At 51.0% G+C, this 21403-nt stretch overlaps 1 protein-coding gene across 6 annotated transcripts in view; it reads right to left on the bottom strand.

Moving 5' to 3' along the window:
- Nucleotides 1-593: 593 nt before the first annotated feature.
- JDP2 (Jun dimerization protein 2) overlaps nucleotides 594-21403 on the bottom strand; it is a 44584-nt gene continuing 23774 nt past the window's right edge. For all 6 annotated transcript variants that reach the window (XM_017977231.5, XM_009006354.5, XM_078335472.1 and 3 more), the window contains 2 exons: nucleotides 9673-9777; nucleotides 594-1759 (listed from right to left, as the gene is read on the bottom strand). In XM_017977231.5, the coding sequence (XP_017832720.1) occupies nucleotides 1574-1759; nucleotides 9673-9777 (291 nt within the window). In that variant the 3' untranslated portion in view covers nucleotides 594-1573. The remainder of the gene's footprint in view (nucleotides 1760-9672; nucleotides 9778-21403) is intronic.

The following is a 21403-nucleotide window of genomic DNA, read 5'->3' as shown; positions in this document are numbered from 1 at the left end:
CTTTGGAGGTAGAGTTCAAACACCAGCTCCATCCCTTGCTAGCTGGGTGACCTTGGATAAGTCACTTACCTTCTCTGAGCCTCGCTTAAATCATCTGTAAAATGGGAGGAATTGTGCCTATTTTGTGCTGTTGTGAGAAGGAAATGAGACTACGTCTGCGTGTCACAAAATAAGTCTTCAACAAACGGTGGATGCCAGTAAACTCTCCCTGGGCCTCTTGATTCCTCCTCTGTGAACTGGGGACAAGTGCTGCTCCCTGGCAGGGCTGCCGTGAAGGTGAAATGAGACAGTGTATGGAGCAAGTGCAGCATTCGCTCCTTACGGAAGCCCCACGAGGGCAAGACTTAGGTCTGTTTCATCCTCCAGTGAGTTCTCAGGGCCTGACATACACATCTGTGGAGTGAGTGAACACACTGACTGCTCTCAAAATGGTAACTGCAGGTGGCTTAATGTCTCTGAGCCTCAGCTTCCTCATCTGCGAAGTGGGAGGGCTGTTGTGAAAATGCAAAGGGCCTGCAGCAGAGGCTCCCAACAGTCTCCGACCCGGAGCGTGCCTTGCTCCCCTTCCCCAGGCAGACACCACGCAAGGCAGCTGTGTATGTAAGAGCAATGTTTACTGAGCGATACAGGACTGAGTACTATGAAGGGTTTACAAGGATGGAAATGCACCCCGCCCCCGCCCCAGCCACCCCCGACACCCAGAGACTACAGTACTTAGGAGTTACACACAACGGCCGTAACTGGTGGCTATCTGTTTGTAACAAACAAACCATAGCATATTTATACTGTATCACATCGAGTGATTATAGAAATCCATATATATATTGCTTGTATAAAATCTTTTCTTGTAAAAAATATTAAAAAAAAAAAAAGGGAAAGTATAAAAAACATGTGCAGTTGAAAGCCCCGCCAGGACAGCCAGTCTGTAAACATTCGGTGAGTATGTGCTTTGGAAGGGCGCCCGCGCCTCAGTGCCCACAGCAGACTCCAGCAGGGCTGGCGAGGGTGCGCCCGGCTGCCGCCTCCTGGGCAGGGCCGCGCTGGACCGAGGTGGGTGGGGGCATCAGGGCCCCACAGCATGCCCCTCTCCAGCTTCGCATCAGGGCGAGGGGCAGGGCTGGGGGCAGGTGGGTCGCAGTTTCATTCTGAGTTCCATCCTCAGCCGCATTTTGGTTGCAACTCATGGCTTTTCCTGGCTGTTGGGAGGTTCCTCGGGTGGGTGCCCTGGTGAAGAGGCCAAAGAAGGGCCCAGGGTTGCCTCGTTGGGTGTCTCCCTGGCCTCGGCGCCTCTGTCCTGCCACCTTCAAGCGGGGCCCCAGGCAGGACAACCCTACCCCAGGGTCAACTTTGGTCTCAGCGCTTGGTCCCTCTGGGTTTCCTCAACCCACTTTTCCCCCTGGGTGGCTGATCTGAGTTTCACAAAAAAGCTCGGCTGATGCTGGCTGTGCCGAACCTCATTGCACAGTTTTTCATGCACCAAAGGAAGGGCTCTCTGGGTGCCCCCTCCTCCTTGCTCTTTGTCACTGTTCCTCCTCCTCCTCTTCCTCCTCCTCCACCTCCTCCCAGCCCATGGTCACTTCTTCTCGAGCTGCTCGAGCAGCGGGTTGCCTTCTGACTCGGGAGTCTTGACGCTGTCGGTCCGGACAATGCAGGTGGGGCGGTGCCGGTTCAGCATCAGGATGAGCTGCTGCCGCTCCTGCTTCAGCTCCTCAATCTGAGTCTTCAGCTCCGCGTTCATGAGTTCCAGCCGCTCCGATTCCTGTACGCAAACACAGAAGCACGCTGTGATTTTCACCGGGACTGACTCTTGGGAGATGCTCTGCCTGGGCACTCTGGACTGGCTCTGGCCTTTCTGCCTGCCACGCCTGTAAGAGGAAGCACAAACCCTGCTACTGAGCCCCTGGCTAACTGACTTTCTGCAGACAGTGCCCGCCACACCTGTGACACTGGCCTGCATCACAGTGGGAAGAGTCCAGGTTATATTCTGGGGCTAGCCAGGCTCATGTCCCATCTGTCTCCCCTCCCTCAATCCACCCCAGCTTCAGTGATATTGCTGTTGCTCAAGTATGCCAAATACTCTGCTGCCTCAGGGCCTTTGCACAAGAAAGAAAGCGTGGGCAAAGAAAGGGGCCAGGCGGACCCAGAGCAGGTCTGTGGAGTGAGCACGGGGTGGGGGGCCTCAGATGGCAGTGTAACAGCAATGTGCTTTGATGTGTACAGACACATGTGAGAGACACCTTGGCCTGTGGGATCAGTGAGTGCAGTGTGCTCACATCATTCCTCCTAAAACATGTGCTTCCTAGCTATTAGTCTATAATTACTTAAATAGCCTTTTCCTTATCCCTGTGATCTGGAAGCTTTGCTCACAGAGAGGGAATCAATGGCCATCCTGCTGGATCCCAAATGAGGTTTCCAACAGACCTCAAGTGAGATTCCCAGGGAACTTCCGGCTCAGCGGGAGAGGTTCTGGGGAAGGAAGGAATGTTGGCGATTTGATTCGGAGGTGGTGAGGGTTACATGTCCATAGTGTAGATGGGAGATGGGCATATCAAATCAAGGCTTGGAGGGTCAAGCAGTAAAGCAGACAGCACCTGAATAGTTTTTCTTGGATTATGACTAAAAACTTTGAGAATTGACATTTATTTGAGGGCCAGCAAAGTTTCAGACCAGTGGTTCTCAACTAGGAGTGATTTTTGCCTCCCAGGAGACATTTGGCAATGTCTGCGGACTTTTTTGATTGTCTCAACTTAGGGGGAGCTGTGCTACCAGCATCTAGCAGGTAAACACCCTTCAGCACACAGGCCAGCCCCATAACTGTTTAGTCCAAAATGTCGATAGTGCAGATTGAGCAACCTGTATCAGTCAAACAGCAAGCAGTGGTTGCAACTGCGTGTGTGACACCAGAGGGCCTGTGACCGGAGGGCCTGTGGGCCTATACGCTGCCATCCTCCTGGCAGGGCACAGGTGGAGCGGCCTCCCCAGGGGGTCCCAGGAGCCCTCGTCAGGCTCAATCCCTTCCCTCCAGGGTGCCATCTTCTTCCCACAGCTGGTCTGACCAAAATGCTCCTTGTGCTCATCTCCAGGGTGACAGCATGAGCGCCTGGGAACTCAGAACTGCTGAGACGGGCAGGCCTCGTGACCAGATGCTGTGAGAAAACAGCCTCACTCAAGGGGAAAAAAAATGCTGGGGGAAATTATTAAAAATCAGCTCTGGTGGTTTTTGGTTCCACAGACTGGAACATGCCTAGGAAGTTGGCCTGGTCCTCTGCCCTGAGAATTCCAAGAGAGGCACATCTCAGAGGGCCAGGAGAGACCCCACATGAAACCCTGTGAGTACCCAGGGCAGGGCAGTTAGGTGCCAGTGTCAGCCCCCTGCCCACTGGTGACTCTCTGGTGACATTGGGAACTTCTCACAAACCCTCTGACCATCATGGTCTCCCCAGTCCTAGGGCTTAGCTCCATCTTCAAACTCTCCTGAGCCCCTGCCTCAAGGAGTGTCAGGAACCCACCCATCCGTGAGCGTTTGCTGAGGTCCTGCTGTGTACAGTGACTGCCCTGGGAATGCAAGGGCCACGAGTCCTCACATGGCTCTTACGGCATTTCCACTTTAAGGGGAAGATGTAATTCATGCAGCAAGGCAGAGCTTAGTGTGTGGCCATCAGCCACCCAGGGTTCGGGAGATTTCAGAGAGGGCTTAAAGATCAGGTCTCTCCTGGGGCATGAAAGATGGGTTGACTCTGGCTGGGTTGAGAAGGGGAAGGAGGGGCTTTCGGGTGGGGAAACCTGTGTGAACAAGGACCCAGACATGGGAAAGCTTAGGACGAGTTTAGAAGATGAAACGATTCCACCGTAACCATAGCTCACTTCAGGACATAGGGTATAAAGCTGCAAAGGTGTGTTTATAGCCAGTCTGTAGCTCTGGAAAGCTTATGGGTTGAGAATCTGAGTCTAGAAATAAGTTTCTTTTTTTTTCTTTTTTAAAGATGGCGTTTCACCATGATGGCCAGGCTGGTCTTGAACTCCTGACCTCAGGTGATCCACCCACCTCGGCCTCCCAAAGTGTTAGGATTACAGGCATGAGCCACCGCGCCCGGCCAGAAATAAGTTTCTTAACTTCTCTGAGCCTCAGTTATCCCTGCTGTAGACAGGGGAGGATCGTGAGGATTAGAGGGACTCACAGGGAAAAGCACTTTGTAAACCAAACAGTTAGAGAGGCTTAAGGAATTTCGCCTGTAACACATGAGCAAGAGAATAGCATAAAGAAGAGAGAGAAGAAGAGAAGGAAAACGTCTCAAAGAAAAATCAGCAGATCTTGGTGACTGCCTGGATTTGGAGCAGGAAGGAGATAGGGCAGAGAGCTGTCTATGAACCTGACGGAGGGTCTGAGGACCGGAGCCTGGGAGGGGAGCTGTTCTGAAAAGTGGTGGAAAGGAAAAGGAAGAAGTTTGTTTTGGGTACAGTGAGTGTGAAGTTAAAACTGGACATGCAAGGGGAAGCGTCTGACAGGCAGAATTCAATAGCACTGCACACACAGATCCGCCTCTGAGAAATGACCACGTGTCTAACCAACTATGTGGGAACATCTGTATCACACAGAAAGATCAATGCAGTGTAGGGCAACTGCTTTACTCATGCAGTTATCGTGCAAAGAACATGATATTCTGTGGGTTTTAAATGTGAGGGTACATCATGGAATATCCTGAAATCTGATTGTCTGGCTGTCAGAATGTAGCTGCCTTTTTTTTTTTTTTTGGAGACAGAGTCTCACTTTGTCACCCAAGCTGGAGTGCGGTGGCACAACCTTGGCTCACTGCAACCTCTGCCTCCCAGGTTCAAGCAATTCTCGTGCCTCAGCCTCCCAAGTAGCTAGAATTACAGCCATGTGCTACCACGCCTGGCTAATTTTTGTATATTTAATAGAGACGGGGTTTCACCATGTTGGCCAGGCTGGTCTTGAACTCCTGGCCTCAAGTGATCTGCCTGCTTTGGCCTCCCAAAGTGCTGAGATTACAGGCATGAGCCACTGTGCCCAGCCAGCATGTAAATAACTGCTTTTTAGTTTTACTGCCTTCCATACTCAAAGTGTTACTGGTTGGCTCTACATATTTATTTATTGTGTAAGTGTAAGTTGAGTTCAGAAGAATCTTTTTTTTAAAACCTTGATTGTAGAAGTGGTTAGTGACTTTGTAACAGCAATTACCTAATTTGTTTTTCTAATTAATGAAGGAACTGAGCTAGGATCTTTCTCGCATTATGAAGCATATACCTCTGGCTGCATTTTTGTTTATTGTTTTGCCTTCTGTTGGATATTTATTGCCCTAGAGAAAATGAAATCATTTGTTGTTTTAGAATAAAATTAATGCAAGTCAAGTTCTGCCTCCTACACTGTGGTTGGCAAAGGCAGTAGAAAGAATACAAGGTGAGGGGCTGGGTGTCCTGGCTTTTAATCCTAGCTGTGTGACCTCGGCCACATCACTTCTATTTGGGCCTCAATTTCCTCCCAGAAAATATGATGATAGGCACAGGGGACTTTAAGCATTAAGACTGTTTGAATTGGCTGGGCATGGTGGCTCAAGACTGTAATCCTAGCACTTTGGAAGGCTGAGGTGGGAGGATCACTTGTGTCCAGGAGTTCAAGACCAGCCTAGGCAACACAGGGAGTCCGTGTCTCTACAAAAAAAAAAATTAGCCAGGCATGGTGGCATGCCTGTAGTCCCAGCTACTCAGGAGGCTGAGGTGGGAGGATCACTTGAGCCTGGGAGTACAAGGCTGCAGTGAGCTATGATTGTGCCGCTGCAGTGAGCTATGATTGTGCCACTGCACTCCAGCCTGTGTGACAAAGTGAGACTCTTTCAAAAACAACAAAAGATTGTCTGAATCTGTATTTTTAAAAACCCATTCTAACACACATAAAATGGAATTCCACTAACTTTTTGTAAGAGCTGGGAAGCAGCCTGATATGGCCTTTTGAGCCTGAAAGACCTGTCTGGATTAAAATCCTGATGCTGCTACTTGCTAGCTATGCTTCCATTAACAAGTTTTCGATTTTCTCTTAAGTCTGAGCAACCTGAATATTGTTTGGAGCACAGAGGAAGCCCCAGGTTCTAGTCCTGATTCGGCCACTGTGTGACCTTGAACTTCATCAATGGATGGGACTGCCTTTCCTCCTCCCAGAGCCACTGTGACCGTCAAGGAGAGAGTGGCCATGAAGACCAGAGGGCACCATGGGACTGTGAGATAGCATTATTGCTACCAATCTCTAGAGAACTGCTAGGACAGCAGCGTGACAGAAGCTGTCAGCTTTATACAAGGCAGAAGCCTCAGGGCCACTGCTCCTGACTACAGACAGACGAGGCACTGAGGTAGCCCCAGGGCCTGCAGGGTGTGAACCTGCCCCCTCCGAAGGCCTGCCCCTTCCCCGGGTTCAGGGCCTCGGCTAGTCTAGGCAGGCAAATTCCAAGTACAATAAGAATCTTCCAGGTGTGGATCTAGGTGTCCAGGGGTCAAGGGTGGGATGGTGGCTTTTTACCTATAATATATACACAGTTTTCTCTCAGTAGCCTTGGGCGATTGGTCCCAGGACTCCCCGTTTATACCAAAATCCGAGGATGCTCAAATTCCTTATATAAAAGGCACAGTATTTGGATATCACCAATACACACCTCCTGTATACTTTAAATAATTTTCTAGGTTATTTATAATGACGAATACGATGTAAATACTATGTAAATCGCTGTTATGCTACATTGTTTGGGGAATAATAAGGAAAAAAGCCTGCATGTGTTCATTACAGATGCTCCTTTTTCTGAATATTTTTGATCTGCTGTTGGTCGAATCACAGACGCAGAGCCCTCAGCTATGAAAGGCCACCTGCAGATATATGTCCCAATTATATATATCCCCTTACTTAATAAATAATTAATATTTATTAACTTTGAATATATGTATCTCTGAGCCTTGTAAATAGTTTACCTATTGAAAAAAATACAAGAGGAATCCCCCAGGTCTGCAGGCACTGACTGTCAACACAGCCACCTGCACTCACGTCCTAAACTTCACACCCAACCTCTGCTTCCAAAGCTGGGGAGGAGGAGAACACAGGGGTGAGGGCAGGACTGGGCTTGGGCCCCGATAATGCTGCCCAAATCTCCCCCGAGACCCCAAGGCTGCATGCTTCCCTTTCACTGGAACAATATGATACTTTAAAAAACTGATCATTCTACCTCAATCTGTGCCCCCCGCTGCAGTCAGAGGGATCTTTTGAAGGCATGCGTCCCCTCCTGCAACCCTTCAGTGGCTCTCCAAGACCATATAATTCATCATCCTAAGGCAGCACTTCTGAGAGTGAAAGAAGGGGCTACTAATCATGAGGCCAGGACAACAGGCACCGACTGGGCATGCCTCAGGCAACCCAGCATCTAGCATCACCCTATTATGAGGGATCTGGGCCCTGCCTGCCTCTCCACCCCACCACGTGGTACTCTAAACTCCAGCCAGTATCCTTTTCAATGCCTTAAACACATCTGTAAACAGCACCTCTTGCCTTTGCTTGAGCCCTTCCATTCCTTGTAACCCCCTAGGGCCTTCATCTCACCCCTCTCACTCCTCTTTTATGTCTGAATGGAAGCAGCCTTTCCTTAGCCTAGACCAGGATAGGGCCTCTGCTGTGTGATCTCACAGCTCACTGGACTTGCCCGCTCAGCATGTCACTATTTCTCGTTTCCTGCCTGCCATCCCACTGCCGACACCACCTGCCTGCCCTTGGTGCGGCAGGCACTCACTAAACACCTACTAAACAGACGGGCAGATCAGCAAAGGATGAATGAATCCAAGCCCACCACTCATTAGCAGTGTGACCTTGGCCAAATAACTTGACCCCTCTGAGCTACAGGTCAGTCTCTAAAATGGGGATACATGATATTATCTCACTGGACTGTTACAAGGATTAAATAAAACACCAGAAATGCCTGGCACACAGTAGGTGCTCAGCAAGTGTTCCTGGAATGTGAAGGGCAGTGAGCGCTGTTCATTGAGCACCTACTCTTTATGGCACTCGTGTGTCACTAACACGCTGTCCACTCGGGGGTATCTCGCCTGCTAACTGGCCGATAAGCTCCTGGAAGCAGGGATCTCACACGAAGCTTCTCCAGTCCCTGCAGTTTCTCATCCAGCTCTGCTTACGGCAGGCACTTGGTGCTGGAAATGAGGTATATGACACTCCATCCATCTTGAAGGCCCATGTCTTAGAAAATTCCTGAAGATTTCCAGCCCAGTGTTATAGCACCATCTCTTCCAAGAAGCTCCCAGATCCAGGAATCTAACCCCCATCTATAATAACCATTCCCTGCCCTGGACACTCACAGCCTGGAGGTAGATATGCAGCCCCACGCTGTCTATACTCATGACTACAGAATAGCTCTCAAGTGTGAGAAGAGACCCATAGACTCTCCAGTGTCCAAGAAGACTCGGCTAGTCTAGGCTAGGCCTAGCCTTGTCTCTCCAGCTCCCACAGGAGGACTGTACCTGCTCCTTCCTATGTGCCCCCAGTATACCCAGCACAGAGGTGCACATTTAGTACATGCTTAAAAATACCTGTTGAATCAATTAATGAACAAGAGAGCAAACAAATGAATGAATGAGTTAAAGCCAATATAACAGAGATGTGGGCAAGTTACTTAGCCCCACTCTTCCTTAGTTTCCTCATCTGTAGAAAGAGGATAATGAAGGGACCCACTTCATAAGGTTATTATCCCAATAAAATGAGATAATGTACATACAGCATTTAGCACAGCACCCAACTTTACAAATAGTGGCAACTACTGTTAATGACTGTGTACTTTTAGAATAGGACCTGCCCCGTTATGTTATTATTATTCAGCAATGAACCAATAATCAGGGGTGAAAAGATAAGAGACTACTGGCCTGGACCGACTAGCTTTCTGGTCTTGTTCCCTCACTGCCAGCCACCATTTCTGAGACTCAGGGAAGCTCTCAGAGGCAGGACTCAGGGGAGAAAAACAACAAACATCCTGCTCAGCACATTCCAAATGAAAGGGCAGGTAGGGCCACCAGGAGGAAGAGCAACCCCTGGCTGACCTCTGCATGCAGAGCCGACCTCTGATTCCCAGAGGCAGCAGCAAAGAGCTTGGAGGCCACCTTCAGTGTGGCTGAGGGGCTGGCCAGATGGCATACAGGGCTGGATAAGCCACCTGCAGCTAAGGGAAGGAGCTTTTCCCTGTGCAGATGTAGCCAGGCCACAGGCTGTGTCCACTGCCCACATTCAGGATGTTACCACCTAGCTTCATTGGCACCCACCCTAGACAGCTTTGGTAGCCACCAGGGAACCAAAATAGACAGCGGCAGTCCTGGGCCATCTGGGTCAATCAGCACCAAGGGTCTAACTTCAGTGGAGGGGAACTCGGCTCCTCCTTCTTTCTTGGGGTTCCAAGGGTTGTGTGGGCAGGAACTGCTGAAGGCTGCCCTTGGTTGTCTTGGTTCAGAGGTAGGGGAGGGAATAGGAGGTAGGAAAGAGCAGAGGGGCCAAGGCTGCTTTGGCAGCTGCTAGCAGATGTTCACTGACTACAGAGACATCTGACGGCCTCTCCTGGTCCAGAGTACACAAGCTCACTCCGAGGAGGAACGGCAGGCCCCCCCACCCACCCGGCAGCTCACCCGCTGCAGAAACTCTGTGCGCTCCTTCTTCTTGTTCCGGCATCGTGCTGCTGCGACTTTGTTCTTCTCCCGGCGCCTTTTCCTTCGCTCCTCTTCCTCATCTAGCTGTGAGAGCACAGAGCCACTGATTAGACATTGAGACAGGCCTGGAGTACAGCTTCTCTACTGACACACGGACAGAGGGACAATTTCACCTTTCTAACCCACATCTCGGCAGTGAACAAGGGAACACTTCTGCCAGCCCACTGGCTGGAGAGTTAGAAACATCTCCCAGCCAATCCAAGGATCCTCTCAGAATATCCCAGGGAGGAGTCAGCAGCCCAAAAGGGCAGAAATTCTGCTATGGTTTCCCAAACTTCAAGTGTTCAAAACTTAATCCACAACACAACAGTGTTGAGAGGTGGCACCTGTAAGAGGTGGTTAGTAACAATATTAACGAATGGATTAACGTTGTTATAAGAAAAAGGGGTTTGTTATAGAAGTACATTTGGCCCTTTCTTGCTCTCTTGTACTCGCTTGCTTTCCCACCTTCTGCCCTAGGATGATGCCACAAGAAGGTCTTCACAAGACATCAGCACCTTGATAACGGACTTCACAACTTACAGAACAGTGAGAAATAAATTCATTTTCTTTATAAACTACCAAGTTGGCATACTATAGCAACACAAAATGAACTAAGAGAGAGAAGCAAGCCCAGAGACACAGGAGGGTCCCACAGGTGGGCCTCCTGGGGGAAGAATATGTGAAGGCGCAGACAAAAGGGTTAAAGCTGGGTGAGGAGTGCAGGAGGCCGGGAGCCTGGCAAGTCTACTCACACAGAAGTGGCACCCAATGGGCGGTGACAGCCTTTTCTTTTGCCCAGCCCAAACCCTCTGGGTACAATTTTCCAGGCTAGTGGCTCTCAGGCACTTCCTTTAAAAATGCCTTGGGCATGAACACAGGTTCCACATTCCACTCCCGCCCCTTCCGACCTCCTTGACTATCTTTGTCCTCCCCTCTTACCCTCTGTTGAGATTTAAGATCTTCCCTGCTGCTCCATACCCAATATTCCTTTCTTGGTCCTTCCAAATGCTGGGATCCATTTCCTCTTGTCACTAACAGTCTCCCCAGCCTCTTCATCAGCTTTAATCCTTTGCCCCAGGATGCCCACCTGTGGGAGAGTGGAAGGACGCTGGGACACAAGCAAGGGGCCCCCTGAGTCTCCGGGCTTGCTTCTCCCTCCTGACAAGAAATTCACCATTCATGAAATAGGACCCCTCAAAAGGAGAGAAGGAGACTCACTACCCACTAGCACAGACATCGAATCAAAGTTGTTGATGCTATTGCTCCATTAGTAATAATGACAAGGGGTGCCATTTGTTACCTCCTTTGCTAAATGTTTTATACACGTCATTTAATCCTCACCATCAAAGTCTTAGGAGGGAGTTACTATTACTGTCCCATTTTACAGATGGTGAGACTGAGGCTCAATAGTTCAATTTGCCCAAGACCATACAACTAGAAAATAGCAGAGTCAGGATTCAAACTCAGATTTCTCTGGATTCAAGCATCCTGCTCCTGGCCACTGGCCCTTGAAGCCCCAGTCCATCAGGAGCACTTTGATGTGGTACCTATTGCTGTCTGTTACCTACCAGGAAAATCTGAAGGATACCCAGGACCAGCTGGGCTGGGGACAACCCAGAGTCAGAGGCCATTAGAGAAGCCGCTGGATTGCCCTGGGCTTGCCAACTCTCTCACTTCTCCAGCCAGGGAGGAGGGTGCGGGGGGTGACTCTGGCAGCCCAAGGCCTGGAACAAGGTCTCAGCCCAAAGGGCTATAGGCCAGGAAAATAAACAGCCTCTCTCTGAACACTCCCAGCATGCACTGGGAGCTCAGGACAGAGGGCCTGGGCCTGAGACCAGCACCATGGCAGTCAGCACAGGCCTTGGCAGAGCAGTCCCCTTTCTGCTTCCCCACTACCTCTGAGCTTCTCCCTGTCCCATTCCCACCCCACCTGGGAATCAGCTGCAGAGCCACCTCATCAACACCGCCACACCCAAGCACCTCCCAGTCCCCTGGCCTCCTTTGAAACTGAACCAGAAGTGACAGCTCCTCTGGCTGACCTGCATTTGGGAAAATAGAAACCTGGCCGAAATTGATTCCGCCCAGCCTTAACCTCACCCCCAACAAGGCCAAGGTAACCGTGACGACAGGCAGAGGGAAGGAACTGGAGGAAGTGGCTGGCCGTGCAATCTCCCCTCAGCCAGGAGGGTTTGCCCACAAACTGTCAAGGTGATGTGTGCAGCCTGGGCACTGCTGGGCCTTGTGTCCTCCCCTGAGCAACCAACCTCTGTCCTCCAAGGCCTTACTCCCTAACCTCACCCTGCACAGGGCTTTATTCCACAGAAAGTCAGAAGCAGATGCCAGAGAAAGCTTCAGCAGCAGATGCAAAGAGACCCAGAGCTGGAAGAAAGTTTAAGAGATCAACTGGGCCAGGGTGAGGCCCAGATTAGGGGCCGCTCCTCCTCCCCTCTCCAGCCACATTCACCCGCTCCTACATCACCTTCTACTCGAAATGTCTCACCCTTCTCCAAGCCAGCCATGCCCTCTCAGATATCCTTCCTTTCCCACTTGGTAAACTCTTACTCAACCTCAAGAGTACACGTCACCTCTTCCAGGAAAGGTCCTTTGACTCCCTGGATAGAATCAGCTGCTTTTATCTAAAAACAGAACTACCACTCAACCCAGCAATCCCATTCCTAAGTATATACCCAAAGGAATAAGTTGTTCTACTATAAAGACACATGCATGCGTACGTTCATTGCAGCTCTATTCATGATAGCAAAGACATGGAATCAATCTGAATGCTCAGTGACAGATTGGATGAAGAAAATGTGGTACATATACACCATGGAACACTATGCAGCCATAAAAAGTAATGGGATCATGTCCTTTGCAGGAACATGGATGGAGCTCAGGTTATTATCCTTAGCTAACTAACACAGGAACAGAAAACCAAATACCGCACTGGTAAGTGGGAGCTAAATGATGAGAACACATGGATACAAAGAGGGGAACAACACACACCAGGGCCGACTTAAGGGTAGAGGGTGAGAGGAGGGAGAGAGATCAGGAAAAACAACTATTGGGTACCAGGCTTAGAATCTGGGTGATGCAAGAATCTGTACAACAAACCCGTGTGACACGAATTTACCTATATAACGAATCTGCACATGTACCCCTAAACCTAAAAAAAAGTCAAAAAGAAAAAGAATCCACTGCTTTTTTGGTGCTGCTACAGCACCATAGGAGTCTCCATCGCATCCTACCACAGGCCTCAGTTCACGTAGGTGCCTGTTTTCCCTGCCTAGCCTGGAGGACGGGACCTGAGCATTCCCAGCACCTGGTACAGCGCATGGCACTCAGGAGGGGCTCAGCAAATGCCACTCAGACCAATGAATGAATGAATGAAAGTAAGGATTCCAGAGAGAGATGCTACAGGCTTGGATTCTTTCATTACAAAGTGACTTATCGCCCGTGTTTGCATCTGCATGGCCTCTACCCCAGCGCTCACAGGAGCTTTCTCTGCTGGGATGGCCTCTTCTCTCTATTTGTAGTAGACCAGCAAAACTTGGAGACTGGGGCCTGCCTTCCCCAGAAGCACACTGGCTGAAGGCAGAGTCTAGATTTGGGGGCACAGGCCCCAGATAGCTATGGCAAGTCTGTATGAGTCCTAAGCAGGCCCGTAAAAAATTTAAGGTGTGTGCTGAGGCCTAGAGCCCCCAGTTCCACAGCCACCACCAGCCTCCAAGCCCATCCCCAGGCCTTTCCTGTACTCATGCCCCCCACCTTGACTGATATCTCCCAATGAGGTAAGATGTGACCCTGAAGCCCCATCTTCACACCTTCCCCATTAAAACTGTGCTGCATTGCCCGTAAATCATCCTGCTGCTATTTAAGAGTTGCCCAGAGATGTAGACAACAGCTGTTGAGGCCCTATCAGAAACGAGATAGGCATTCGGCAGAGCTCCTCTGCCTTCATGCCCCACAGCTAATGCGGGCATCGCCATCTACACCCCCAGGCGGGGACCACTTGGAGACTCTCCCCAGCCCTCTTCTGGGCTCTTTCATCCCCAGAGCAGGGCTGTTGCCTCCTCCTTCCTGGTGCTTCTTGAATTCTCTGAAGCATTTGGCCATGAGTGGGTGAAAGATGGCAGAGAATGTTTGCACCACACACGGCTCTGACATCCGAAACCGGAACCCCGAACTGGTTGAGATGATTTGTTTCCGCAGATACAGCTGGAAGAACCAGGATGGTTGAGGAGGAGGCAGGCTGATGCTCGATACATTTAAAGAACTATGAGATGCAGGCTGGGGGTGGGAAGGGAGCATGCTTTTCCTTGTTCTCAAGCTTAGTGTTGGCTCTGTTTTCCCGCAGTTTCCCAGGAAGTTCCAAGGGCAAGACCATCCAGGTCCTGGCAGTGAGGGGTGCTGCCACACCGTACTTTGGATGGAGAGACCTGTGGACTCAGGACCAAGATGGCCCTCGTGCAAGCAGCCCCTCCTCACTCAGACCCCTCCTCAGACAGCCTGTTCTCAAGCCCCTGCCACAACTGACTGGACAAGGCATGAACGGCTGTCCCAAGCTGTACTCACTCTCCTGGAATTTTCAATTGGACTGGGAGATCCTGAGTGCTGGACTATGGGGTCCTGGAGGGCCAAGCAACCAACTTCAGCCACGGGCCTGGGGAGGCAGGAAATTGGGCTGTGAAGTTTAAAGTGAACAGAGACCAGAGACCACATGACAAGAGAGTAACAACTGCTCAGCTCTAAGAGAGAGTCTGAGAGACAAAGAAACAGGCAAAGAGAGGGAAAGGGGGACGGGGAGAAAAGCCGGGCCTGGAGCAGGGAAAGCAGGCAAGGTGCCCAAGGCACACGTTTAAGCAAGTGCAGGGTCAGCACCTGAGAGGGAGCCCCTCCCTAAATGGCCCAGCCCCGTGCACCTCACCCAGGCTAGCTTACCCACCAGGCCCTGAGACAGAGCGCTCCTGACAAACAGGCAGAGACAGACAGACACAGAGACAGTGGGACAGAGAAACACACAGAACACGGAGATGAAGAAGGGGAGACAGAGACAGAGAAAGACAGCGCCACAGGGAGAGAAACACACAGAGATGTGGATGGAAGCCAGTGGCGCAGACAGAGGAGCAGACAGTAGACAGACAGAAGACACACAGAGAAAGATGCTGTCTTGGTCCTCTTGATTCCACCCTGGTGAGGCCTGACTATGCTCCTTATCACTGGGACTAAGAATCTGTCCTGAAAATTCTTCCTTTGGCTTGAAGGGAGAAGGTTTCTGTCACGTGCCACTGAAAGATGCCTGGGACACCAAGCTTCTGCCCTTGGAAGTCAGGTGATGCCAGGGACTAATGAGGAGCTGAAGATGGTCCCCAGTGATCCAGGGGAGAAATCCTACCCAGGAGCAATGTTCCTAAAACCACTGAGAAAGCAGCAGAGCCTGGATGCAGAAGGGCCCTTAAGCAGCAGCCAGTCAAAGAGGGGACTATCTCTGCCTTCAATACCGACCGAGGGGACCACCCTCAATACCAACCGAGGGTGGTCCCCTCAGTTGGTATCGAAGGCAGAGGTAGTCCCCTCGGTCAGTATCAAAGCTCCTGGAGTAGGGGGTCCCAGCAGGAAACAGGTGTTTATTTTTAAATTAATTAATGTATTTATTTTTGAGACGGAGTCTTGCTCTGTTTGTTGCTAGGTTGGAGTGCCATGGCGCAATCTTGGCTCACTGAAATCTCTGCCTCCCAGGTTCAAGAGATTCTCCTCCCTCAGCCTCCCGAGTAGTTTGGATTACAGGTGCTCACCACCACACCCGGCTAATTTTTGTATTTTTAGTAGAAACGAGGTCTCACCATCTTAGCCTTGATCTCCTGACCTTGTGATCCGCCTGCCTCAGCTTCCCAAAGTGCTGGGATTACAGGTGTGAGCCACCTTGCCCAGCCACAGGTGCTTATTTAAAGGACATTAATGAGGGATCTATTTAGAATGGTGGATGGAGCTTAGGGAACCCGGGACCAGCAACAGTGGAGTCACTAAGACCTCTGGCTTAAAGGGGTTAGGATCAAGGGTGATGACTGGAATCCAGAGAGAGCTGTCACTTAGCCATGGGAAATGGTCACCAGACAGGAGCTGTGCTCTTTGGCAGAGGAACACAGCCACTGCTTAACAGGGGTCCAGCAGGGAGGGATCAGGGGAATGAATATCCCAGATTCTTTTCCAAGGCTGGTGCCTCCTAATGGCCAAGTTCAACCAGAAGCCAGCGTGGAAGGACTTCCTGGGTGATGCAGTCCAACGAGATGGGCCACCTGGGCCACAGAGCAGGGTAGGACGAGAATGGATCTGACCGGCAAACAAGACTATCCCTTGTATGCACCTATCTCTGTGATTCACATAAGTCCACCCCCAGTCCTGGCCCCGGTCAGGGCCTGCAGGCAGAAGTCAATGACAGCAACAGTTGAGAGATTCCTACAGGGCTCAGTCATCCCTACTGCAAGTACTTCCTGGATGTTTGCCTGGAGTCAGGCACTGTGGAGTGTGGTTGGCTGACAGCACAATCAGCCTCACCTGAGTGCTCGTTAGAAATGCAGAGACTTGAAGGCTGCCTGGACCTACTGGATCAGGGTCTGCACACAGTACATGTGCACGCAGATTTGTGTGCCCAGAGAAGTTTGCCCTGGAGCCAACTAAGGACTCACACAGTCTATTCAGCAGGTTGTAATGATTCCACCTGCAAAACACACCTCTAACGTGTCCACCACAATCTCCATCCCTGCTGCCTCCAGCCTGGTCCAAGCCCTCATCACCTCTGCCCTGGACCAGTACAGTAGCTCCTAAGGGCTCTCCTTGGCTAAAACACAGTCAGCTTCCCTGCTTGCAACCCTCCAACAGCTTCTGTCACCTGTGGCCCACAGAACCAAGAAACCCTGGCTCCTCCTGCCTCTCTAACCTCCCACTACATGGCTGGCTCTCCTCTATCCCTCAACTCCAACGACAGGGCCGCCTTCCTCTCCCTCACAATGACTAGTTCTTCCCTGTCCCCCAGTTTGCACTTGCTGTTCCTTCTGTGACTTCTTGACGTCTTTGCTGACTACTCCAAACTAAAACCAAGCCCTGTCCTGTTACCCTGTGTATTTCCAAGGTGCGATCACCAGCAGCACTGACCTTTTCCCACATGTTTGCCTGCCCACTATCAGTTTCCCATAAGAACCTTAGTTAATCAATTCATAAACTACACAAATATCTCAGTCTATCACCTCCACCACTATCACCCAGCCACCAGAGCTGAACATGGCATAGAATGAGTGTTTATTACCTAAATTAACTACATTTAATTCGCTGTCTCAGTAAGTCACCCGGCACCGCTCTATCGGCTTCCCCACTTTTGCTGATGAGGAAATTAAGAATATCAAAGCTGCAGAGACGCTGAGTGACAGCTCAGAATTCTAATCCACATCTTTGGGCCCCAGGGCCAGAGCATGTCCTGCTCTTCCAGGGGCGGTGGTCTAGGTGTGATCATTGCCCTTAGAGTTAGAAGTTGTTAACATTTTTTTAAAAACGTTATTGCACAATTTACATGAAGGTGTAACACTCAAGCTCCATGGTTTAAAGGAGGGGGCTTACAGGAGGGCCCCTCACTGGCTCCTCTCAGGCCTGACCCTGAGTTTCTTGGGGCCTCTCTGCAGGTAGCATGGCATTTCTGCCGTGGCAAACAGCAGCCCAGATGTGATTCTGAAGTCTGACTTTTCATAAGCATTTTCAGAAATATAGATTACAGGACCCACAAAGACACAGAATGAGAAAGAGAAACGGCATTCCCAACCCAAAGCACTGAAAATACAGAAACTCTCACATGGACAAAGCAATAAAGGAAGTGACAAGCAAAAATAGAGAAAAAAGAAAAACGAAGCAGCCCTAGCACTAACTGGAGCAGCACAGGTCTGAAGGGCTCCATCTCATCCTAAGAACCGTTGCCTGGGCAGAGAGAACCAGGCTCCTTTGAGACTTGTGGCATCAGAGTTGACAGTGTGAGCTCTGGTTGGTGGGGTTGGGGGGTGGTCTTTAAGATTTGGGTTCCCCCAGAAGCTCCGCTGTAGATCAGCTGTGTGCTCCTGGGCAAGTTACTTGGCCTCTCTGAGCCTCCATTTCTCACTTGTACAGGAAGGTACTGAGCCCTGCAGCACACAGTAGTAATGAGGACTGGGTTCCAGCCCAGAGCCAGGAAACAGGAAGAGCTCCATGATGCCAGCTTCCCCGCCTTCCTTCCCAGGCAAGGCGGAGGCGGTGCTATTGCAGCCACAGCAAGCTTGGCCTGCCTCCGGGTAGAATGCAGCACAGAAAGGAGACCTGCGGAGAGGGAAGAGCAGGGTGGGCTGGGGCGTTCAGAGCATGCTGAGTTGTCAGTGAGCAGGCCGGGAGTTACAGCCCTGCAGCCTCCAAATCTAGCCTAGGGCCTCGCACAGCCAGCCAGGCCCACCAGGGCCCCCCTTGCATGGAGGAGCCACATTTCAACACCAGGGACCCATGAGCACCCTGGGAAGTAAACACCCAAATACCAAACATACCAGACATTCCCCCACATAAACAGGGCTCAGGGAGCCAGGGGCTGCGGTCCCTCCCCACTCCCCCACCCCCCCCCCCATCAACAAAGTAGGGTAGTTCAGGGACATGAAGTCAGCTTTCCCAGCTGGCTTGACCCACAGCCTCCTCTGCCTCCTCCTACCCCAGGAGGGAGGAATGAGGAAACCCCAGGGGCTGGCAGCCAACACCCTTGCTGACCCCCCTGCAGCCAGCAGGGTCCAGGCCCTCCCCCATGGGGCTGAGCTGTCGGAAACTCTCTGCCCTCCTGTCTCCTGCCAGGCCTTCTTACTCAATGGCCAAAGGTCTGGGCCTCAGCTGTGAAATACTGAGCTGTTTCAGTGAACAGCAGGCAGGGCTTTAGGAGAAAATTCAAGACAAATGGTCAGTCTGCGGCTGGGGTTGCAAACCCATATCACCTCCAGGGGTCAAGCAAGTAACTCACCAATACTGAGGGAGGAGGGCTGGACAGGGCAATGCCCACCCCTCCTGCCACAGGAGGGGACACCCCAACAAGCCCCAGTGGGACACAGGCTCAAGTGCTGCTAATTCTTCCAAATTTTCAAGAAAATATAAATTTTTAAAGTAAAAGCTCCCAATTTTGAATGTCAGCAATGAATTCCATTTTGAAAGGAACACTGCATAAGCCAAACAAAACACATCTGCGGGCAGCGCTGGCCCACGGCTGCTGATTGATGACCTCTGGCAAGCAGCGACCCTAGCAGGCTTGTCCTCAGAAGCCTGGGCTCTGGTCACCACAGTGCCATACTCTGTGACCCTGAGTCAATCAGGTCACCTCTCAGGTCCTGGGGCTCATCTTTAATAAGCACAAGTAGCTCCCACTTCTCACTAACCTTCAAACACATCTGCAAGTTGGGTCTTAGGGGCCTCATTTTATTAGTGAGAAAACTGAGGTTCAGCGAGGTGGAGTGTCTGCCTGAGGCTGCCAAGCTGGGAAAAGATAGGGATTGACTCCATTCCATCAGGCCACCTTCCACATGGTGGGCTGGGCTAAAATCTCTGCAAAGTCCTTTCCACCTCTGACTTCCCTGGTTTTTATTCATCCAGTCTTCAAGGGCGGCATGGGCCTGATTGAGGGGAGAAGGGGTTAAGGGTGCCCTCTAACTCCTTTTAAGAAGTTCCTTAGCTGGGTACAGTGGTGTGTACCAGTAGCCCAGGATGTTGAGACCATAGTGAGCCATGATCGTGCCACTGTACTCCAGCCTGAGAAACAGGGTGAGACTGTCTCGAAAAAAAGAAAAAAGAAGTTTTTGCTTTTACAGACTCTTAGTGCCAGGGGCTCTTGGAAGCACCAAGGCTAATCCCTAGATTTTACAGATGAGGAAACTGAGTCCCAGAGAAAATGACTTGCTCCAAAGCTGACCCCTGTGGACAGGGACTGGGTCTTCACAGACCAGCCCAGAGGACACTGCTCAGTCTGTCCTCCTGGGACACTCTGCCTGACTGTGCATCATCTGTCTTTCCTGAATTTTCCATGCCCTGTACCTGCCTGTCCTCTGATCTTGCCTTTCCAGTCTCCTGCCTCTTCCCATCCCTTCCGGGCTATTTTCCAGGTCCCATCCATGGCCTGCTACTCTTCCTCACTCCATATGCACAGCCCCTGGATCACCATCCATTTTCACTTACATGGTTTCAGCCACCACCCATACACTAATGCCAACCAAATCTAGATTTGCAGACCCAACTATCCAAGTGCCAGCTGGGCTGGATGCTCAATGTGGACATCCCTGAGGGCTCACTACCTGCCTCCCCACACCCCGTCCCTCTTGTTATCTCCAATTTTGATCACACCAACCATAGATTTTTTTTTTTTTGAGACAGAGTTTCACTCTTGTTGCCCAGGCTGGAATGCAATGGCATGATCTTGGCTCACCGCGACCTCCGCCTCCCAGGTTCAAATGATTCTCCTGCCTCAGCCTCCTGAGTAGCTGGAATTACAGGCATGCAACATCACACCTGGCTAATTTTTTGTATTTTTAGTAGAGACAGACTTTCTCCATGTTGGTCAGGCTGGTCTTGAACTCCTAACCTCAGGTGATCTGCCTGCCTCAGCCTCCCAAAGTGTTGGGAATTACAGGTGTGAGCCACCATGCCTGGCCCAATTCTAGATTTTAAATCTTCAGATTTGCTCCCCCATCCATCACCACTGTCACTTTCCAGGCCCACCGTCTCTCTGGTCCACTGCCCCAGCCCCTTAGGAGGCCTCCAGATCCTGCACGACCATCCTCCACCCCAGCCATCAGAAGGATCTTTCTAAAATGCAAATCTGACCCAGTTACTGTCCACCTTACCCTCCAGATGAAGCCCAAGCTCCTATGTCAAATGAGGTTGCTAGGACTTGGCCCAACCTGCTGCAGTCCTACCTCCTGTCGATCCCAGGGTTCTGCTCTATGCTCCTGAAACACTGAGCTGCCATAACCCACACGATTCCCTGGCCTGCATGCCTTTGCCCTGCTGGCCCCTTAGCTTACTTCTCATGTCTTCTGTACATGTAGCTAGAGCATCACCTCCCACAAGAAGCCGTAGGCTGAGGAGTTGTCCTTCTTCTCTGAGTGTATCCTGGCCTCTACTGTATTCTATTCTATCCTCTGTTTCTGACTCCTTCACTAAACCTGGGCAAGAACCCAGGACACCTGACTCCAAGTCCATGGCTCTTTCCACTTCACTCCAGCTGTCCCCAACACCAGGATGTAATCAAGCACATTCACCTGTGAACAAACCCACACACTGGACGCCGTGCTCACTCAATCAGCTCAGCCAATCACCAGGTGAAGGCTCTGAACAAGAGCTGGCAGAGGCAATGGCTCCACCTGCCAAGATGAGTCACTCAGCTCCCGTGGCTGGGGGCAAGGGTGGATAAGCCCTTGCTCTGTGTGCATAGCATTGGCAGGAAATGGTGTAGGGAGCAGCACTGCAAACTCAGCTCCAGCCTGAGATTCTGCAACTGAGAAGACCTAGAGACTCTAGATCCTGCCTGCATCCTCAGGCCAGGAACTCAAGGTCAGAGAAGGGGAATGAGTGTGCCCAGGTCCTGGGCCAGACAGTGATAAGACCAACTGGAAGGCTACTGCTTTCTGGGAAGAGG

This window comes from Callithrix jacchus, chromosome 8 (assembly GCF_049354715.1).
Source record: "Callithrix jacchus isolate 240 chromosome 8, calJac240_pri, whole genome shotgun sequence".
Classification (NCBI taxonomy): Eukaryota; Metazoa; Chordata; class Mammalia; order Primates; family Cebidae; genus Callithrix; species Callithrix jacchus.
The sequence above is the reverse complement of the archived record's forward strand: the minus strand, read 5'-3'. Positions and strand labels throughout refer to the sequence as shown.